Source organism: Anabrus simplex, chromosome 4, assembly GCF_040414725.1.
Source record: "Anabrus simplex isolate iqAnaSimp1 chromosome 4, ASM4041472v1, whole genome shotgun sequence".
NCBI classification, from domain to species: Eukaryota; Metazoa; Arthropoda; class Insecta; order Orthoptera; family Tettigoniidae; genus Anabrus; species Anabrus simplex.
In genome coordinates this window covers 427463787-427484443 of record NC_090268.1, presented here as the reverse complement: position 1 = coordinate 427484443, position 20657 = coordinate 427463787, and the positions used below count along the sequence as shown (strand labels likewise).

The 20657-nt window shown below is 41.7% G+C and overlaps 1 protein-coding gene across 1 annotated transcript in view; it reads left to right on the top strand.

Annotated features, from left to right (window-relative positions):
* Window positions 1–20657, top strand: part of LOC136872795 (hemolymph lipopolysaccharide-binding protein) — a 69586-nt gene that overhangs the window by 16123 nt on the left and 32806 nt on the right. Inside the window, exon 3 of the mRNA XM_067146634.2 lies at window positions 5849–6011. Within this exon, the coding sequence (XP_067002735.2) occupies window positions 5849–6011 (163 nt within the window). The remainder of the gene's footprint in view (window positions 1–5848; window positions 6012–20657) is intronic.

Below are 20657 nucleotides of genomic sequence, written 5' to 3'. Positions count from 1 at the left end.
TTCGTATATAAAAGTTCTGGTTTCATCTTAATAGTCGTGTGAACAGTCATAACTCAAACTACTGGAGCGCAGAAAGTCCCTCCTTATGATAGGAAGTTTGGTGTTTAGTGTGGTGTTAGTGCAGACGAATATTTGGACCTTTTTTCGAGACGACAGTAAATGCAGAAAGCTACCAAGATGACATTTTGACGCCATTCTTCCATCTGTTAACGGAAGCAGAAAAATCGCGTGATTGGTTTCAACAAGATTCAGTCCCTGCTCATACAGCAGAAGATCAGCTTGTTTTAAAATGCAGTTAGGTTCAGATGTACTTAGACATGAATTTTTTGTTCGACATGAAGTTTTACTATTGGTGTCTGAAGTTCAAGTCACACCGACACTTAAGCAGCCATCTGTTACTGTCAGTCGTTATGTCAACACTAAGATATGTGACAGCAAGCGTGTGTGCCATTGGCTACCACTAGCTGACTCAGCTCCCTCTCGCGCTGAAAATTGCTCTTAAGAGATATTCCAAAAATCTTTCTTTTGTACAGTGGAAGAGTAAAAGTGGATTGTAATTAGTATTCGTATACCGGCTTAGTCAGCCGCACCCGACGTTTTATGCTGTTAGGCATCCCATCGAACGTCACTGGTGTCGTTATGGTCTATTCTCCTTTGCTGTATACCAAGCACCAATCGCCTCTAATCACTCACTGCACCATTACATTTGCAAACCATGTACCGTATGCGACAGGCATTTACACAATGCATCAAACTGTCATATGGTTATGTAAAAAGTACGTTCCTATTATGAGCTTTCAGAAGAGTATGAAATGAAAGCTAAAAGCGATGGCATACCGACAGAAAACGTGTGTGGATTTGTGAAGCTGAAGTAGTAGTTCATCTAGTAGGCTTTCTGGAAACCTAGTCGCTGGAGTCACCGTGTGTCGTAGGTTAAGTGCGATGCTGTTAATACAGCTGCATTTGGTAGGCGGGTTGGAATCCCACATGAGCCTGTACATTTTATTCGCATTTTGTACGTCGAGAATCTTTTTTTTTTTGTTTGCTAGTGGCTTTACGTCGCACCGTCACAGATAGGTCTTATGGTGACGATGGGGCAGGAAAGACCTAGGAGTTGGAAGGAAGTGGCAGTGGTCTTAATGCGGCTCCAGCATTTGCCTTGTGAGAAAATGGGAAACCACGGAAAACCATCTTCAGGGCTGCCGACAGTGGGATTCGAACTCACTATCTCTCAGATGCAAGCTCACAGCCGCACGTCCCTAACCGCATGGCTAACTCGCCCGGTAATTCGAGAATCATCCACACAGGCGATGTATCTGAATGCCCTCACGTCGAGGGATATTTTATTTATTTATTTATTTATTTATTTATTTATTTATTTATTTATTTATTTATTTATTTATTTATTTATTTATTTATTTATTTATTTATTTATTTATTTATTTATTTATTTTGGCACTGTTCTGGGCCATAAGGGCTGCTTATGTGGTTGTTTTATACGCAGGGCTGGACGAGGCTAGAATGGTTGGAGTTTTGAATACGCTTGACTGAGCAGGGTTTGAATCCGCTTGACTGGTTAATTTCGCTGGCACGAGGGCTGGTTGTATATGTCGTCTTCATCACGACGCGCACGTCTCCTACGGGAGTCAAATCAAAAGACCTGGACACTCTCGGCACTAAAAGCCATACGCCATTTCATTTCAATTCCATAACCAATCAAAAGCTTATAATTGGCACGTACATTTTACATAACCGTATGACAGTTTGATGTAGTGTGTAAATACCTGTCACATATATGTTTTTGCAAAAGTCGTGCAGTGATGACGCAGTAAGTGCTTTAAAAGGCGACTGTACCTTGGTATACGGCCAAGAAAAATCGCCCACCATCACCCGACTGACGTTCGTTGGGATGTCTAAAAGCAGATATTGTAGGAGTAATAAATATATAATAGTAATATCCAAATATGTCAATAACTCATTTTTTAACAATTTGTGGGTCATCTCCCTCTCGTATTCTAGCACACAATTGTTGAAATGAGCATGAGGGGACATGGCAGTACAGCGCTTCCAATGAGTAGATATGTAGGACTGATTTCTATCAACAAAGCCGTGAAGTTATAGGAGAAGGACAATAATAGAGTCAAAGGTCGAGGTTAAAATGTAACAGAGATGAGAGCGAGAGAGCTGTTTATTGATTTTAAAGTGAGAAGTGTGAATGTAAAAGTGCCACGCTGAAATCACTTAAGAAAAGGCTAGATGAACAATTGATATGGATTCTGCCACCTCAGCGACATCCCTAAAGGCGCATCAGTGGCAAATGGAAAAGTAGGTGTTTCAATCAATCAATACTGATCTGCATTTAGGGCAGTCGCCCAGGTGGCAGATTCCCTATCTGTTGCTTTCCTAGCCTTTTCCGAAATGATTTCAAAGAAATTGGAAATTTATTGAACATCTCCCTTGGTAAGTTATTCCAATCCCTAACTCCCCTTCCTATAAATGAATATTTGCCCCAGTTTGTCCTCTTGAATTCCAACTTTATCTTCATATTGTGATCTTTCCTACTTTTATAGACGCCATTCAAACCTATTCGTCTACTAATGTCATTCCACGCCATCTCTCCGCTGACAGCTCGGAACATACCACTTAGTCGAGCAGCTCTTCTTCTTTCTCTCAGTTCTTATCAATCCAAACATTGCAACATTTTTGTAACGCTACTCTTTTGTCGGAAATCACCCATAACAAATCGAGCTGCTTTTCTTTGGATTTTTTCCAGTTCTTGAATCAGGTAATCCTGGTGAGGGTCCCATACACTGGAACCATACTCTAGTTGGGGTCTTACCAGAGACTTATATGCACTCTCCTTTACATCCTTACTACAACCCCTAAACACCCTCATAACCATGTGCAGAGATCGGTACCCTTTATTTACAATCCCATTTATGTGATTACCCCAGTGAAGATCTTTCCTTATATTAACACCTAGATACTTACAATGATCCCCAAAAGGAACTTTCACCCCATCAACACAGTAATTAAAACTGAGAGGACTTTTCCTATTTGTAAAACTCACAACCTGACTTTTAGCCCCGTTTATCAACATACCATTGCCTGCTGTCCATCTCACAATATTTTCGAGGTCACGTTGCAGTTGCTCACAATCTTGTAACTTATTTATCACTCTATAGAGAATAACATCATCCGCAAAAAGCCTTATCTCCGATTCCACTCCTTTTGTAGAACCTGTTAATTTATTCACAGTAGATTGAGCTTTGCCAGATCAGTTAGTAACTAATAAAAATAATAACGGATTGAGATATGAAAATGTGCTTATTCTGAAAATATTATAATCGACTAATACCTACTGAATATGAATTAAAAGAGTCTACATGAAGCAAGTCGAGTGAAAACTTATTAAATCCAAACTTTTTCGAACAATCACTATAGCGAAATCCACAGGATATATAAGGCGTGATCAAAACGTTTCCGTTTGGGGCGCTGTTGCAGCTGTCATGCAACGTTGCGTGACTGCAATGCGGGTATATAAGCACGGACATGTAGGCAAAGGGATCAGTGTGTCAGTCGTGTCCTGCGTGCGTAAAATGCGGCCACGTGAACTATGGCGACGTTATTACCAAATTCGTCCAAACAGGATCAACGTGCTGTTATTCTGTTCTTGGCTGTCGAAGGACAAACTCCGGTGGATATCCATCGGAAAATGAAGTCTGTCTATGATGCTGCACGTCAGTCGAAAACCACCCTTGTGGAATGATGTACCAAGTTCCGTGCGGGTCACGTTGCGACACAAGACGCTGCTCGAAATGGAAGGCCACGCACAAGGTACGCCAACTCAAGTGGGAGAAACTCTAGCACCCTCCTATAGTCCTGATCTCGATTATCACGCCTTCAGTCCTCTCAAAGCGGCCTTGAAGTTTCAACGCTTCCAGTTGGACGACGAGTTCACGGACTTCTTCACGCAGCAGGTCGTGGCGTTTTACCACACCGGGATCTTCAACCTGGTGCGTCGGTGGGGGCAGTTTCTCGATGCTCACGGTGATTTTGCCAGATTGGCATCCCGGTTCAGGACTGTACGGCCGTCGAACAGAAACTTTTCGATCGCCCATTATATTTGATGTGCTGTACAGAACAATGCAAAGGTAGTTTATAAACAAATAAATCGTACTCAAACATTTGTACTGGGGTGGTGATTTTAGTTTTGGCGGGATTTCTTCATCATCATCATCATTACAATCTGATCTCTAACACAGGATGGTAATGAGTGCAACACAATATCTTTTTCATTGTTAAGGCAAGGAATGAACACTGATTGTAACATCCGGGGAAATACACTGCAAGGGGCTTCTCAGGTAAGAGACCTAGGTGCTGTAACTGACTGTAAACTGACCTTCTCTGCTGATATCGAGTCGATGACTTTACTTTCTGCTAGCCTTGAACGTTTCGCTGAAATTAATGATATTAACGCCTTAAAATTATATTTCGTTTCCTATGTTCTCCCCATTATTGACTTTTGTTCCCTATTAGGTCCTTACTTGCTATCGCAAACATATCTCAACTAAATCGTATTTTTAAGTTTTTCATTGGTAAGAATCGCAATCCTGTTTTTAAGAACACAACTGCATCTAACATCTTGAACTACCTTAGTATAGTTGACCTGAGAAGCCGTTTGCATTTCTCCGATCTTTGTTACCTACATAAAATAATGAATGGCTCTACTAAACGCAATAACCTTCCAACGTGCTTTCCTACACACGTTCCCTCCCACCCAACACGCAACACATGATGTATCCCGTCCGCCCTAAACTTACAACAACGCTCTATCTTCCACCGTCTGCCAACTCTTGGTAACTAACTACCCGGCATTGGCATCCTTCAAACACGAAGCTAAAAGATTCCTTTTGAAGTCCTCTCTAGGTTTCCATTTTCTTGCGCCCTGCCTCCCTGCTAACACTGTAACCGACTCTTGCTAGTTATGGTTGCCATTGTTGTTACATTCTTATTGTTGTTAATTGACTGTCGATATTTAGTATTGTTGTTTATACCGATTGCTATCTTATTATAATTATTTCAATTTGTTATATTATTAGTACAAAACGGCCCTACATCTACTCTATCTAATAAATAAGTCAGTAAACATGTTAACTTCTATTCATACCAATTTTTATTTTACAAAACAGCCTTCCAACGATCGTAGCACCATAGAACTCAGTATACTCACTAACAGCTGTAGCAAATCGTACTCAAACTTTTGTACTGAGATGGTGATTTAAGATATGGCAGGATTTATTTATCACTGCCACACAATTTAATTTTGTAAGACAGGAAGGTAAGCCGGAGAAACTTGGTATTGTATGGTGATTGCATGAATTTAATTACGCTCAAGGAAACTTGGTACGGCACGTCGAGCTCCCAGTAGAAGTCTGTAAACCGCCATTGACTCCAGGTGATATAATTTTATCTTCGCGTAAATTGACTTGGGTCCATAAGTACTCTTCTTTTCTTGACGTACCACTGTATACTGCTCATTTATAAACTCCACATCTCAATCCATTAACTTCTTTGCTAGTGACCAATGTATCCGAAAACGTTCACTTCCTAATCCACTGAGAATTAAGAAAGTGCTTCTTCTATTAGCACCATGGTATGTTTCACAAAGAAACTTTGTCAGATGAGAGACCGCGAATGTGGATATGACACTAAATAGAGAAGATGAGTATTTCCTCAACATCCGTCTCCGATATCTGAGTGGTGGGGGGAGAGCGGTGTATCTGCTTTCTCCTTTCTGGTAAGGTATTGTAGTGTATAGGCACTGAACTGTTCACTATTGTTCCAGGCTGACGTGCAATCTGATGAGTCTGGCAGGAACGGGGTTTCCTTGATGGTCGAACTCTTGAGTGAGAAATGTGATGGAACTAGAGCTGTCATTCTCAGAACACTGAGTAGTATCGAATGGCCTGAGGAGGAAGCGTCAACCAGCACTGCAGTAGCACGTACAGGTAGTATCCTAGCAGCAAGGCAGGTCATTGATCTAGACAAACCAGTTGGATGCTGGCTGCAATAACCCCAAGCATAGAATGGTAAACGCAAAATCTTCATCTTAACTATTTTGTTACTCTGAGATCTAACAGCGGAGAAGTTCTGTTCGTACCTTTCTTCTATATTTAAGTATTGTTGGTTTGGTCATCATTCTAAGTGTCTTGTTTTGAAAAACTTCTAATTTTAAAAGTGGATTTTTAGTAATCATACAGCAGCATGGGCCTGATACATGATAGGTAAATATTTTAATTAGTACTTGTAGAGAGGTACATTAATTTCCTAGCAGATGTCTTAAAGGTTTCATCTGCCCCGTGGCAGGCTGTAAGGTTTATTCTACAAAGATTGGGGCAAAAGTCATGGCAACTATTTTTTTTCTTGCAGATACGTGAACGGATCACAAAGGTATATGTGTCGTGTGGAACTTCTGCAGGCATAGTGTGTATGCAGAACAATAGATGTCTCTGTGATAGCTGGTAGTAGCGCAACGGGGGCTGTGACATCAGTCAGTTGGTGAGTGTCGTTCGAGATGGAAGTAACCCGTGTTGAGCAGTGCGCTTACATCAAAATAGCCGTTCCCCGAGGTAGAAATGCGATGGAATGTCACAGTGAATTAATGGAACTCCTTGGGAATAATGCCCTACCATACCGTACAGTAGCACGGTGGGTAGGATAGTTTCAGCAAGGACGTGTGTCAACCAGTGATGAGCAACGTTCGGGAGACCTGCCAGTGCGACAGGTACGACGTGGCGTTCGGGAGAAACGTCCGGATCTTGTGGACAGTGTAATAATCCTGCGCGACAATGCAAAACCACATAAAGCAGAGTGTGTAGGCCAGCTACTGCGACGTTGGGGAAGGGAAGAATTGGAGCACCCACCGTACTCTCCCGACATTTCGCCCTGTGACTTTGATCTCATTCGAAAGCTTCAGGAACCACTACGTGGTAGGCGGTTTGCGACACGAGAGGACATTGCTAATGCTGTGCGCCAACAGGTGACCCGATTCACACATGGTGCGGCAAATGCTGAGGCATATGGTATTCAGCGCCTCCCACATCGTTGACAGCGTGTGGTGTCAGTAGCAGGGGTACATACAAGTACCGCAGTGGTACATATAAGTTAGGAAATTTGTTTATAAGGGTTATAGGGAGGTACATTCAGGGAAACAGTGTGCGCTAGGGAGCGGTGTTAAAGGAACAGGGAAGTGGAAATCAAGTAGGGATGACATAAAACTGATAGTGCTCAACTGTAGAAGTATTGTAAAGAAAGGAATACAATTAAGAAATTTAATAGATATATACTTACCAGATATTGTAATAGGAGTTGAATCATGGCTGAGAAATGATATAATGGATGCAGAAATTTTCTCAAGGAACTGGAGGGTGTATCGTAGAGATAGGATAGGAATGGTAGGGGTGGGGGAGTATTCATTCTCGTGAAAGAAGAATTTGTAAGCTACGAAAAAGTTAAAGATGACAAGCACGAAATTCTAGGGGTAAGGCTCATATCTAAAGATAATAGACAACTTGATGTCTTCGGAGTGTACAGACCAGGAAAGGGTAGCGCAGATGCTGACTCAGAATTATTTGATAAGATGATCAGCTATGTGGGAAACGATAAGGAAAGGAACGTGATCGTAACGGGTGAGCTCAATTTACCAAATGTCAATTGGGAAGGTAATACGAACGACAGGAAGCATGACCAACAAATGGCAAATAAGTTAATATGGGAAGGGCACCTGATTCAAAAAGTGATGGAACCAACTAGAGGGAAGAATATTCTGGATGTGGTGCTGGTAAAGCCAGATGAGCTCTATAGAGAAACCGAAGTAATAGATGGTATTAGTGATCACGAAGCTATTTTTGTGGTAATTAAAAATAAATGCGAGAGAAAGGAAGGTCTTAAAAGTAGGACTGTTAGGCAGTACCATATGGCTGATATAACAGGCATGAGGGAGTTTTTAATAAGTAAATATGATCGGTGGAAAACGGTAAATAAAAATGTAAACAGACTCTGGGATGGGTTTAAAGCAATTGTTGATGAATGTGAAAATTGGTTTGTACCTTTAAAGGTGGTAATGAATGGTAAAGATTCACTATATGAAATGTGAAATGTCGTATGGCTTTTTAGTGCCGAGATATCCCAGGATGGGTTCGGCTCGCCAGGTGCAGGTCTTTCTATTTGACTCCCGTAGGCAACCTGCGCGTCGTGATGAGGATGAAATGATGATGAAGACGACACATACACCCAGCCTCCGTACCACTGGAATTAACCAATTAAGGTTAAAATCACCGACCCGGCCGGGAATCGAACCCGGGACCTCTGAACCGAAGGCCAGTACGCTGACCGTTCAGCCAACGAGTCGGACATTCACTATATTATAACAGGGAAGTAAAGAGACTAAGAAGGAGGTGCAGGTTGGAAAGAAATACAGTTAGAAATGGCTGTGGAAGTAAGGAGAAATTGAAGGAACTTACTAGGAAATTTAATCTAGCAAAGAAGTCAGCTAAGGATAACGTGATGGCAAGCATAATTGGTGGCCACACTCATTTTAGTGAAAAATGGAAGTGTATGTATAGGTACTTTAAGGCAGAAACAGGTTCCAAGAAGGACATTCCAGGAAAAATTAATGAACAAGGGGTGTGTGTATGCGAGGATCTTCAAAAGGCAGAAGTATTCAGTAAGCAGTATGTAAAGATTGTTGGTTACAAGCATAATGTCCAGATAGAGGAGGTGACTAATATTAAAGAAGTACTAAAATTTACCTATAACAGCAATGACATTTACAGTAAGATACAAAAGTTGAAAACTAGAAAAGCAACTGGAATTGATAACGTTTCGGGGGATATACTAAAGACAATGGGTTGTGATATAGTACCATATCTGAAGTACTTGTTTGATTATTGTTTGCATGAAGGAACTTTTACAAATGAATGGAGAGTTGCTATACTAGCCCCTGTATATAAAGGAAGGGGTGATAGACATAAAGCTGAAAATTACAGACCAGTCTGTTTGACATGCATTGTATGTAAGCTTTGGGAAAGGATTTTTTTCTTATTATATTAGACATGTTTGCAAAATTAAAAACTGGTTTGATAGAAGGCAGTTTGGGTTTAGGAAAGGTCATTTCACTGAAGCCCGACTCCTAGGAATCCAGCGAGATACAGCATATATCCTGGATTCAGGAGGTCAATTGGACTGTATTGCGATTGACGTATCTAAGGCATTTGATAGGGTAGATCATTAGAGACTACTGGCAAAAATGAGTGCAATTGGATTTGAAAAAAGAGTAACTGGGTGGGTGGCTGTATTTCTAGAAAACAGAACTCAGGGAATTAGAGTAGGTGAAGCTTTATATGTCCCTGTAAAAATTTAGAGGGGAATTCCTCAAGGCAGTATTATTTTACCTTTATGTTTTCTTAAATATATCAATGATATGTGTAAAGGAGTGGAATCAGAGATAAGGCGTTTCGCAGATGATGTTATTCTGTACAGAGTAATAAATAAGTTACAAGGTTGTGAGCAACTGCAAAATGACCTCGATAATGTTGTGAGATGGACAGTAGGCAACGGTATGATGATAAACGGGGATAAAAGTCAGGTTGTGAGTTTCACAAATAGTCCTCTCAGTTTTAATTACTGCGTTGATGGGGTGAAAGTTCCCTTTGAGGATCATTGTAAATACCTAGGTGTTAATATCAGGAAAGATCTTCATTGGGGTAATCACATAAATATGATTGTAAATAAAGGGTACAGATCTCTGCACATGGTTATGAGAGTATTTAGGGGTTGTAGTAAGGATGTAAAGGAGAGAGCATATTTGTCTCTTGTAAGACGTCAATTTAAGTATTGTTCCGGTGTATGGGACCCTTATCAGGATTACTTGATTCAGGAACTGGAAAAAATCCAAAGGAAAGCAGCTCGATTTTTTTCTGGGCGATTTCCGACAAAAAAGTAGCGTTACAAAAATGTTGCAAAGTTTGGGCTGGGAAGACTTGGGAAAAAGGAGACGAGCTGCTCGACTAAGTGGTATGTTCCGAGCTGCCAGTGGAGAGATGGCGTGGGAGGACATCAGTAGACGAATAAGTTTGGATGGTGTCTTTAAAAGTTGGAAAAATCACAATATGAAGATAAATTTGGAATTCAAGAGGACAAATTGGGGCAAATATTCGTTTATAGGAAGAGGAGTTAGGGATTGGAATAACTTACCAAGGAAGATATTCAATAAATTTCCAATTTCCTTGCAATCATTTAAGAAAAGGCTAGGAAAGCAACAGATAGGTAATCTGCCACCTGGGCGACTGCCCTAATTGCAGATCAGTATTGATTGATTGATTGATTGATTGATTGATTGATTGATTGATTGATTGATTGATTGATTGATTGATTGATTGATTGATTGATTGTCTTTAGGCCCAGGTTTGTCATGTCAACTTAATGTGTACTGTGTTGTCATTCTTTTGCACCCGGTGGGCCAATTTGGCCCGTATACTACAGTAATAAATTAGTGCGTTAGGATATTTCTGTGCTATTCATTGTCGGCACATTGTCCTTTCGTCCGTATATGTCACATTTTCCAACCGGATTGGTATCTTCAAGAAAAGAATAGTTGCCAGGACTTTTGGCCCAACCCTCATATATTGTATCTCCAGGATATATTTCTGTACATAATTAATCTGAGATATTTAATATTGTTTTCCCAACACAAAGGGACATTATTAAAAGTAAGTTGACCAAATCTAGGCCGACGCTTGGTGAAAATATTTCCCTGAGTTTTACTAGGATATATTTTCAGCTTGTTTCGGACACACCACTCCCAGAAAGATGAGATCCAAATTAGATCTCAGATTTACAAAATAGTTAAAATGACCAAAACTAGAATCCTTCTACGCTATTCAACCGGCCCTAGCATCCTACCCTTAAAACTGGTCATAGGAACCAAGACGCCGAACACACGTTACAAAAATTGCGACCCTCGGCTCACTTATGAACTGTTTTGACAGGAAATCGTAACTGTTATTCGGCCTTTCCAAAATTTAATGTCCCTGTCTCACAAATTAAATTCAAAATTAAAACCCTGAAAGGGGACGTTTGTTAAGAAGAGAGCTCTCCCCCCCCCCCCCAGTTACTCCTCCAATAGCTCACCGACACAATAATTAAACCCCATTGCCTCAGTCAAGATGGGGTTTCTTCTCTGACGGGAGGCGAGTATCGCCTCCCAGCGAGAACGATTTTCTCCCGGCCAGTAAAAAAAAAACCAAGTTTTTCCTGCTCATCGGCATTTCTCGCTGAAAGATAAGTAAACGGGCATAGTTTTAGCCTTGGAAGTTTCAGGTACTCATCATAAAAACAAAACACAAAGAAAAGCAAAATCTTCATACGCATCCTAAACATGAGCGATACAAAATGTTCACCTAAATATTTATAAGTTATACTCCCTGAATTTGCAAAACACTGGTTTTCAAGAGTGCCTAAATTATTACACAGTCCAAGAGTGATGTCTGATCTTATCCTTTTTACACTGCAATTAGAGACTCTGAAGAGTAATTTTTCAAAAACCCAGTAATAGTAAGTTTCAAGTTATAACACCACAACCTTCTTCCTATATAATAGAGGTCACTCAAACACTCAATTACTCAATTACAACGTTGCACAGTATACCAAAAAAACAGCAGACTTCATTGTAGCTTCAGAATGTCTCCTTCCCAGTAGAGATTGTGTCTGCACGATCTACCGTTTCGAAAGAAGTCTCCTGCACAATTTTAGATTAATTTCCAATATTCTTTAAGCATATGAATGTACGCAAATTCCACGCATGCAAAGAAGTGGGCGAAATATAGTGTTTTATAAAAGTCTGGTCATTTTATTTTATCAATAGCCACTTCAGTATCGTGTGAGGAGTATTGTTGCGAACTGTGTTACGTCCACAGAACAGAATTTGACAGGAACTGAACAAAAACTGATTCCTAGCAAACAATAGAAGTTAGCTCTAAACACTCAAACGGGAGTGTAACTACGTCAGCCGTGTATCAAGAATTCATGAAAACTGGAGAAACGTTCCGGATATAACACGGTTTGATCCACACAATGTCGCATTCGTATTTTAAGAATAATAAACATTGTTCGCCTCTGTGGTGTAGTGGTTAGCGTGATTAGCTGCCACCCCCGGAGGTCCGGGTTCGATTCCCGGCTCTGCCACGAAATTTGAAAAGTGGTACGAGGGCTGGAACGGGGTCCACTCAGCCTCGGGAGGTCAACTGAGTAGAGGTGCGTTCGATTCCCACCTCAGCCATCCTGGAAGTGGTTTTCCGTGGTTTCCCACTTCTCCTCCAGGCAAAAGCCGGGATGGTACCTAACATAGGGCCACGGCCGCTTCTTTCCCTCTTCCTTACCTGTCCTATCCAATCTTCCCATCCCTCTACAAGGCCCCTGTTCAACATAGCAGGTGAGGCCGCCTGGGCGAGGTACTGGTCATTCTCCCCAGTTGTATCCCCGACCCAAAGTCTGAAGCTCCAGGACACTGCCCTCGAGGCGGTAGAGGTGGAATCCCTCGCTGGGTCCGAGGGAAAAACCGACCATGGAGGGTAAACAGATTAAGAAGAAGAATAATAAACAGTGAGGTAATTTATCAAATTCCTTTATAATTAAAAAGAAATCACTGTTGTTGCTACATGCATATCATAATGCGTGTTTATACAGATTTTAAAGTGCAAAATCACACCATCATTTTTAACAGCTTAAGGGTTCGTTTGACAAACTTTACACTTTACATTCCTCGGTCGGGCTCCAAGCAGTGGCTCAAATGTGCTCATGCAAGGGTCTTTACCACAATTTTTTTTAAATGAAAAGAAATACCAATACTAGAGTGAATATTGAGAACATTGCGTCTCCATTTAAATAACTGATATGGCCTGGATTGAAATAACATGTCTAATAATTTACTTCTGTGTTATAGGAGTCTATCGTAAAACCAATTACCATGGCTTCTGCACTTCGTACGACCTTTCCTCTGATTTTAGCTGCAGCGCGTTGTCTTCTTTCTTCTGTCCCTTTCGGCTCACTTCAGAATGCTCCCCTACACTAATATCGTGCTCCATCTTGAGACGTTAATACAAGTAAGGCTGCCCAGTGTTTAGAGACTGGCGCCTAATCTTCATAGAAACCAACATTCCTTTCTATTCAACGTGACAGAATGTATCCGCGGACTTAACACGTTTTGCGCTGAACAATACATTTGCAACGACAACTGAGCTTCATTTTCACTAAGACTCAAAGCAGTTTGACCCAAATTGATTTAACTGCACGAAAGAATGCATGCAAAATTATATGAAAAGATTCTTATCGTTGTTGTTGTTGTTGTTGTTTTAGACATCAGTCATTTCTACGAAAACACCACATCCCACATCTGCTCTAATTTGCTTGTCATATTGATACCTTGGTGTACTCGTACCGTTTTTACCGCCTACACTTCCCTCAAAACCAACTGAACAAGTCCTTGGTGTCTTAAGATTTGCTCTATCTTTCTATCTCATCTAGGGGCTGCCTGGCCGAGGCGGTAAAGGCGTGCTCGGTTCGCCCGGAAGGACGTGGGGTCGAATCCCCGTCAGGAAGTCGTAAAATTTAAGAAACGAGATTTCCACTTCCGGAGGTGCATATGGCCCTGAGGTTCACTCAGCCTACACCAAAAATGAGTACCAGGTTAATTCCTGGGGGGAAGGCGGCCGGGCGTAGAGCTAACCACTCTACCCCATCACGTGCCGAGTTTAACACTCCTCTAAGGGCCTTCAAGGCCTGTACGGAGGTGACTTTGCTTTGATTTCTATCTCATCACTTCGTCAAGTTTAGCCAAAGCGATCTCCTCTAACCAATTCGCTTTAGTATCTCTTCATTAGTGATTCGATGTACCCACCTCACATTTAGCTTTCTTGTGTAACACCATATTTCGAAGACTTCTATTAGCTTTCTTTCTGAGCTAGTTATCGTTCATATTTCACTCCCGTACAGTGCCACGTTCCAGACGAAAGTCTTGGAAAACATCTTTCTAATTCCTAAATCAATGTTCGAAGTGAGCAAATTTCTTCTTTTATGAAAGGCCTTCCGTGCTTGAGCCAGTCTGCATTTTATGCCCACCTTACTTAATTTCATACTCTAATATTTCCTTCACCACCTGTCGTCGTTCGACTGCACTTATTTACTGAAATGTTTGTGATTCCGTCCCTGAAGGGGACATGGATTGACTGGTATTTGAACCACGAAACCTTGCGGTGATAGGCCGGCAAATTGCCGGCTGAGCCCTGGAGGCTGTGGGTTGTATTTACTCTTCCAAAGTCACCTTTGTTTTTCTTTACTGCCTGTTCTATATAAATATTGAAAACATGAAACTCAATTTTGTTCAGAGGTGGACATAAAGCGGTTTGCAGTCTGGCAGAGATAGCAAACATTTATCGACTAGCGTGTCAGTTACGGTCTTATTTATTGTGTTTTATCCTGCTATCGGCTAGTTTCGTTTAAAATCATCATGAAACCCATCATCTGACTTCATTTAGGTGTAAGTTTGCAATGCACAAAAATCCATTCGACTGGATGTTTCATGACTTTATTTTGCAAACAACATTGAAAATTACGTTATTCCAAACAGGCGAATTTTAACAGTATTTTTGCTTAAACCTAATTAAGTTTAAATATGACCATAGAATTAATTGTAAGTAAGTAAGTAAGTAAGTAAGTAAGTAAGTAAGTAAGTAAGTAAGTAAGTAAGTAAGTAAGTAAGTAAGTAAGTAAGTAAGTAAGTAAGTCAGTCAGTCAGTCAGTCAGTCAGTCAGTCAGTTAAGTAAGTAAGTAAGTAAGTAAGTAAGTAAGTAAGTAAGTAAGTAAGTAAGTAAGTAAGTAAGTAAGTAAGTAAGTGAGTGAGTGAGTGAGTAAGTAAGTAAGTAAGTAAGTAAGTAAGTAAACCTTTATTTCCTCCAGATCTATACAGTATTTGAACCTAACGATCTCTATGGAGAAAATAGAAATTCCAAAAGTAAACAAAACAAAACTGAAACACAAAACCAAAAACAAAATATTGGCAAAACGGCAACAAGAAGTATAAGGTTAACTACCTCCCTATTTCCTGGGTATAGTACGCGAACTTTATCTTGAGCCCTGGTTCCCATTCAGAACTATGGAATTCAGGGCTCAAGAAAAAGTTCGCGTACTGTAAGTGATGGCATGTGTAACACCAAGGATCATGTAAGAGCTAGCGCTGTGAAGAGGAGGCGGACCTCCTGTTGATTGAATCGGATAATACGATTACAGCGCTCCTCCGGAGACCTCCGGTAGTCCTCCGATTGAATTCACTGGCGGAAAATTCAAATGCTTAGATGTGGGCAATGTTGCAACGGTGATCTTAGGAGGAATTACAATTTAGATTTTAGTACTAATTCCACAGATGCATGTGTTCCCCAACGTTTGTCATTCAAATGATGTAGTCGTTTCAAGATCGCCGCATTATTTGTTACGTTATGAATAACAGATTTTGATCTGCTGACGTTCAGTTTGCAATAGGTGCAGGTGGATAGAATACTGTAGATTGAATATTGGCATATATTATACTGTTGCAAATGCGTTAACAATATTATTAATACTGGTAGTAAAATAGTTTAAGTGGTAATTATATTCCATTGCATGTAAACATGTATTATATACGATGTTCTTACATTAATTATACACGTAGCTCATTTATTACGGAACAGTACATCCGGCTCCATGGCTAAATGGTTAGCGTGCTGGCCTTTGGTCACAGGTGTCCCGGGTTCGATTCCCGGCAGGTTCGGGAATTTTGACCTTAATTGGCTAATTTCGCTGGCGCTGGAACTGGGTGTATGTGTCGTCTCCATCATCATTTCATCCACATCACAACGCGCAGATCGCCTAAAGACGTCAAATCAAAGGACCTGCATCTAGTGAGCCGAACTTGTCCTCAGACACTCTCGGCACTAAAAGTCATACGCCATTTCAGTTTTTACTGAAGAGTACGAACTGATTGAAACTGGTTATATGCTGTACCGGGCTGAGTAGTTCAGACGGTAAAGCGCTGGCCTTCTGAGCTCAAGCTTGCGGTTTCAATTCCGACTTTGCTCGGCGGTACCTGAAGGTGGTCAGGTGTACCGGCAGTAGCGGCGATTGGGAATTAGAAGTAGGGGGGAAAAATGTAAAGACAACAAAATACCCCAGTTTGTGGGATATATGTATATACGTTATACATTAAAACTGAAAAAAAAACTACTAAATGGAATTTCGACAGAGAGGTAAAGATTCTCAACCTACCAACTTACCTGTGTTGATAATATTTATTTGAGATTTTGATTCAATACTATACAATAAAACTTTCACGAGAGGAACAATATTACACATGTATTACAATTAAATAGACGTAATAGACAATTAAATATAATTAAAATCATTTAGTATTTGACTACAAACTAAAAAAAAAAACTAACTGACACTAAATAGACTGCCAGACTAACGAATGCACGCGTACCCTTCCACACAGCACATACAAAGTCTCCACTACAGTACTCGCTGTGGCGCTATACAAATCGGTTAACCGCATGAACGACTTTGTTGCGTATTTCCGCTAATAATTTCGTTATTAATTAAAGCAAATAATTAGCCGATAAGACAACAGGGCTTGTACAAATTGCTTATTTTAATAATTCCTATAATACCTTGTTTCATCCAGCTAAAATGGAATACAAATGCAAAGTTTTCTCCACAAAGTAGGGGGGCGAGAGGGGACAGTCGCCGCTACTGTACCGGCACGTGAAAGAACTCCTGTGGGACAAAATGTCGGCACCTTAACGTCACAGAAAACCACAGAAGTGGTTATGGGAGTACAATAATAATAATAATAATAATAATAATAATAATAATAATAATAATAATAATAATAATAATAATAATAATAATAGTCCGCCTCTGTGGTGTAGTGGTTCGCGTGATTAGCTGCCACCCCCGGAGGTCCGGGTTCGATTCCCGGCTCTGCCACAAAATTTGACAAGTGGTACGAGGGCTGGAACGGGGTCCACTCAGCCTCGGGAGGTCAACTGAGTAGAGGTGGGTTCGATTCCCACCTCAGCCATCCTCGAAGTGGTTTTCCGTGGTTTCCCACTTCACCTCCAGGCGAATGCCGGAATGGTACCTAACTTAAGGCCACGGCCGCTTCCTTCCCTCATCCTTGCCTATCCCTTCCAATCTTCCCATCCCCCTACAAGGCCCCTGTTCACCATAGCAGGTGAGGCCGCCTGGGCGAGGTACTGGTCATACTCCCCAGTTGTATCCCCGACCAAGAGCCTGAAGCTCCAGGACACTGCCCTTGAGGCGGTAGAGGTGGGATCCATCGCTGAGTCCGAGGGAAAAGCCGAACCTGGAGGGTAAACAGATGATGATGATGATGATGATGATGATGATGATGATGATGATGATGATGATGATGATAATAATAATAATAATAATAATAATAATAATAATAATAATAATCCTTCCATCAATTTACCCTCCCGGGTTGGGTGTTCCCTCGGACCTATACCGCCTCAAGGACAGTGTCCTGGAGCGTGAGACTTTGGGTTTTGTTTTATGTCGCACCGACACAGATAAGTCTTATGGCGACGATGGGATTTGGGAGTGGGAACGAAGCGGCCGTGACCTTCAGTTAGGTACCATCCCGGCATTTTCCTCGAGAGGAAGTGGGAAACCACGGAAAACCATCTTCAAGGCTGCCGACAGTGGGATTCGATCCCACTATCTTCCGGATGAAAATGGGTTCGAACCCCACTGTCGGCAGCTCTGAAGATGGTTTTACGTCGTTTTCTATTTTCACGCCTAGAAATTACTCTCCTTAGCCGTTCCTATCACATCGTCGTCATAAGACGGCATGACGTAAAGCAAATTTTTACAAAAGTAATCGACAAATGAAACACGAACGATAAATGAGAATGTATATATTTCCTATATTCTCCTTCGTCATACTTATAAAGCAGTATTTACTATGTCGCTAGCACATCCGTTGCGCACCACGGATGGAACGGCAAGCGAGGCACACATTCTGTACTGTTGCTCCGTCCTCCGCTCGCCCTCCGCTCGCGTGCCGAAGCACCGATTGGTTTCCCAGCAACAGTTTACTACCGGAGAATACCGGAGGGAGCGCTCACTCGCACTACCGATTGCAATCATAGGAGCAACTGCTCCGTTCCCAGCTCTATTCGCAACAGTAGCTCCGAGTGTAAGGACTTAGTGGGCTGTAATTTCAAACTTACGTCCATGAATGTAGGCGCCCTATAAAAATCGTTACCTACATAAACAAAAATTGATATATATCACCGATATTCCATACAATACCCCTTAACAAAGAACGTATAGTCGTTCAGAATAATTAATGCATCCTCTCATTTGTTATCAAGAAAATGCAATTATATCGACATATAATACATACCCCATATACCTGTAGGTATAAACCCTGTAGATACAACAAACAATATATCGTAATAGGTTCAGTTGTTCCTCAGAAAAGTACAGGCCCTACCTGTGCAGAACTTACACAGTGGTTCGTTCATTATTATTATTATCATTATTATGGAAATATTCCCATTATATTGGCGCTAGAATACAGTAATTTCAAGTTAAATTTGAATTCGTTTTTAATTTCTGGACATATGTAAAACACGTGAAAGACGTGGCAGAAGTAAGGGATGATTATTTACGAGCGGAGAGAGGAGTTCAAGTGGTTCAAATCTGTAAATGCTGCTGTGTAAAACATGGCACAAACGACTCCTAACCATTGGTCTTGCGGTGTAGGTGGCAACGCGTTCGCCTGTCACCCCGCGGCCCCGGGTTCGATTCCCGGCACGGTCAGTTTTTTTAATTGTAAATTATTAATATCCCTGGCCTGGGGACTGGGTGTTTGTGTCATCCTTAATGTTCCTTTCCTCGCATTCAACACTTTACCCTACCGCCATTTACATAATACACGCAGGTTTCCTCATATATGGTGCAAATAGGGGCAAAGGATCTTCATAGGTCGACGCCCCGAACAAATAAAGTAGTATAATTGGATGGTTCTGGCGCCTCCTCCTCCTCCGGCTCTCGGGAGAGGCCTCCTCCTCAGCCAGTGGCCTCCTCCTCCTCCTCAGCCAGTGGCCTCCCAGTGGCCACCTCCTCCTCCTCCTCAGCCAGTGGCCTCCCAGTGGCCTCCTCCACCTCAGCCAGAGGCCTCTTCCAGTGCTGCCAACTTAACCTAACTAGCGCGAGATAAACAAAGCCACGTGCTTTTTGACAGACAACAACGCACCGCTAACCTCAGTACTGCCATCTTGACGGGCCTAAACCTCAGTAGTGCCAACTTAACCTCACAAGCGCGAGGTAAACAAAGCCACGTGCTTTTTGACAGCCACGTGCTTTTTGACAGATTTGTAAACAAAGCCACGTGCTTTTTGACAGCTGTCATCGACAACAACGCATCGCAAACCTCAGTACTACCATCTTGACGGGCCTAAACCCCAGTAGTGCCAACTTAACCTAACTAGCATGAGGTAAACAAAGCCACGTGTTTTTTGACAGCCACGTGCTTTTTGACCGATTTCTAAACAAAGCCACGTGCTTTTTGACAGACAACAACGCATCGCAAACCTCAGTACTGCCATCTTGACGGGAATAAACCTTAGTGGTACCAACTTAACCTAACTAGCGAGAGGTAAACAAAGCCACGTGCTTTTTGACAGCTGTCATCCGCCATCTTTAAACCACAAAGCACTGTGCTGCCCTCTTTATCGCAGTAGCTGCAAAATTCGTCACCTGTCATCCGCAGTGCTGCCATCTTGACGGGTCTAAACCTTAGTGCTACCAACTTAACCTAACTAGCGTGAGGTAAACAAAGCCACGTGTATTTTGACAGCTGTCATCCGCCATCTTTAATCTATAGAGCACAGTGCTGCCCTCTTTAGCTACTTACCTTTGAAATGTGGTGGCGGATAATTTGAAAAATGCTTTTTGACAGCAGCCATATTTGTACACCGTGCTGCCCTCTTTAGCTAGATACCTGTGGTGGCAGACAATTTCACGTGACAGCAGCCATCTTTAATCAAGAGAGCACCGTGCTGCCCTCTATGTGGTGGCGGCAATTTGAAAAATTCTACATTCTCTTGTTTGGAAACAAACCCATGCGCTTTTTTTTTGACAGCTGTCATCCGCCATCTTTAATCCAGAGAGCACCGTGCTGCCCTCTTTAGATACTTACCTTTGAAATGTGGTGGCGGCAAATTCTACGTGCTCTTGTTTGGAAACAAAGCCATGTGCTTTCTTGACAGCTGACATCCGCCATCTTTAATCTATAGAGCAGAGTGCTGCCCTCTTTATCGTAGTAGATGTAAATTCGTCACAGCTGTCATCCGCAGTGCTGCCATCTTAACGGGCCTAAACCTTAGTGCTACCAACTTAACCTCACTAGCGTGAGATAAACAAATCTACGTGCTTTTTTTGACAGCTGTCATCCACCATCTTTAATCTATAGAGCACAGTGCTGCCCTCTTTAGCTACTTACCTTTGAAATGTGGTGACGGATAATTTGGAAAATG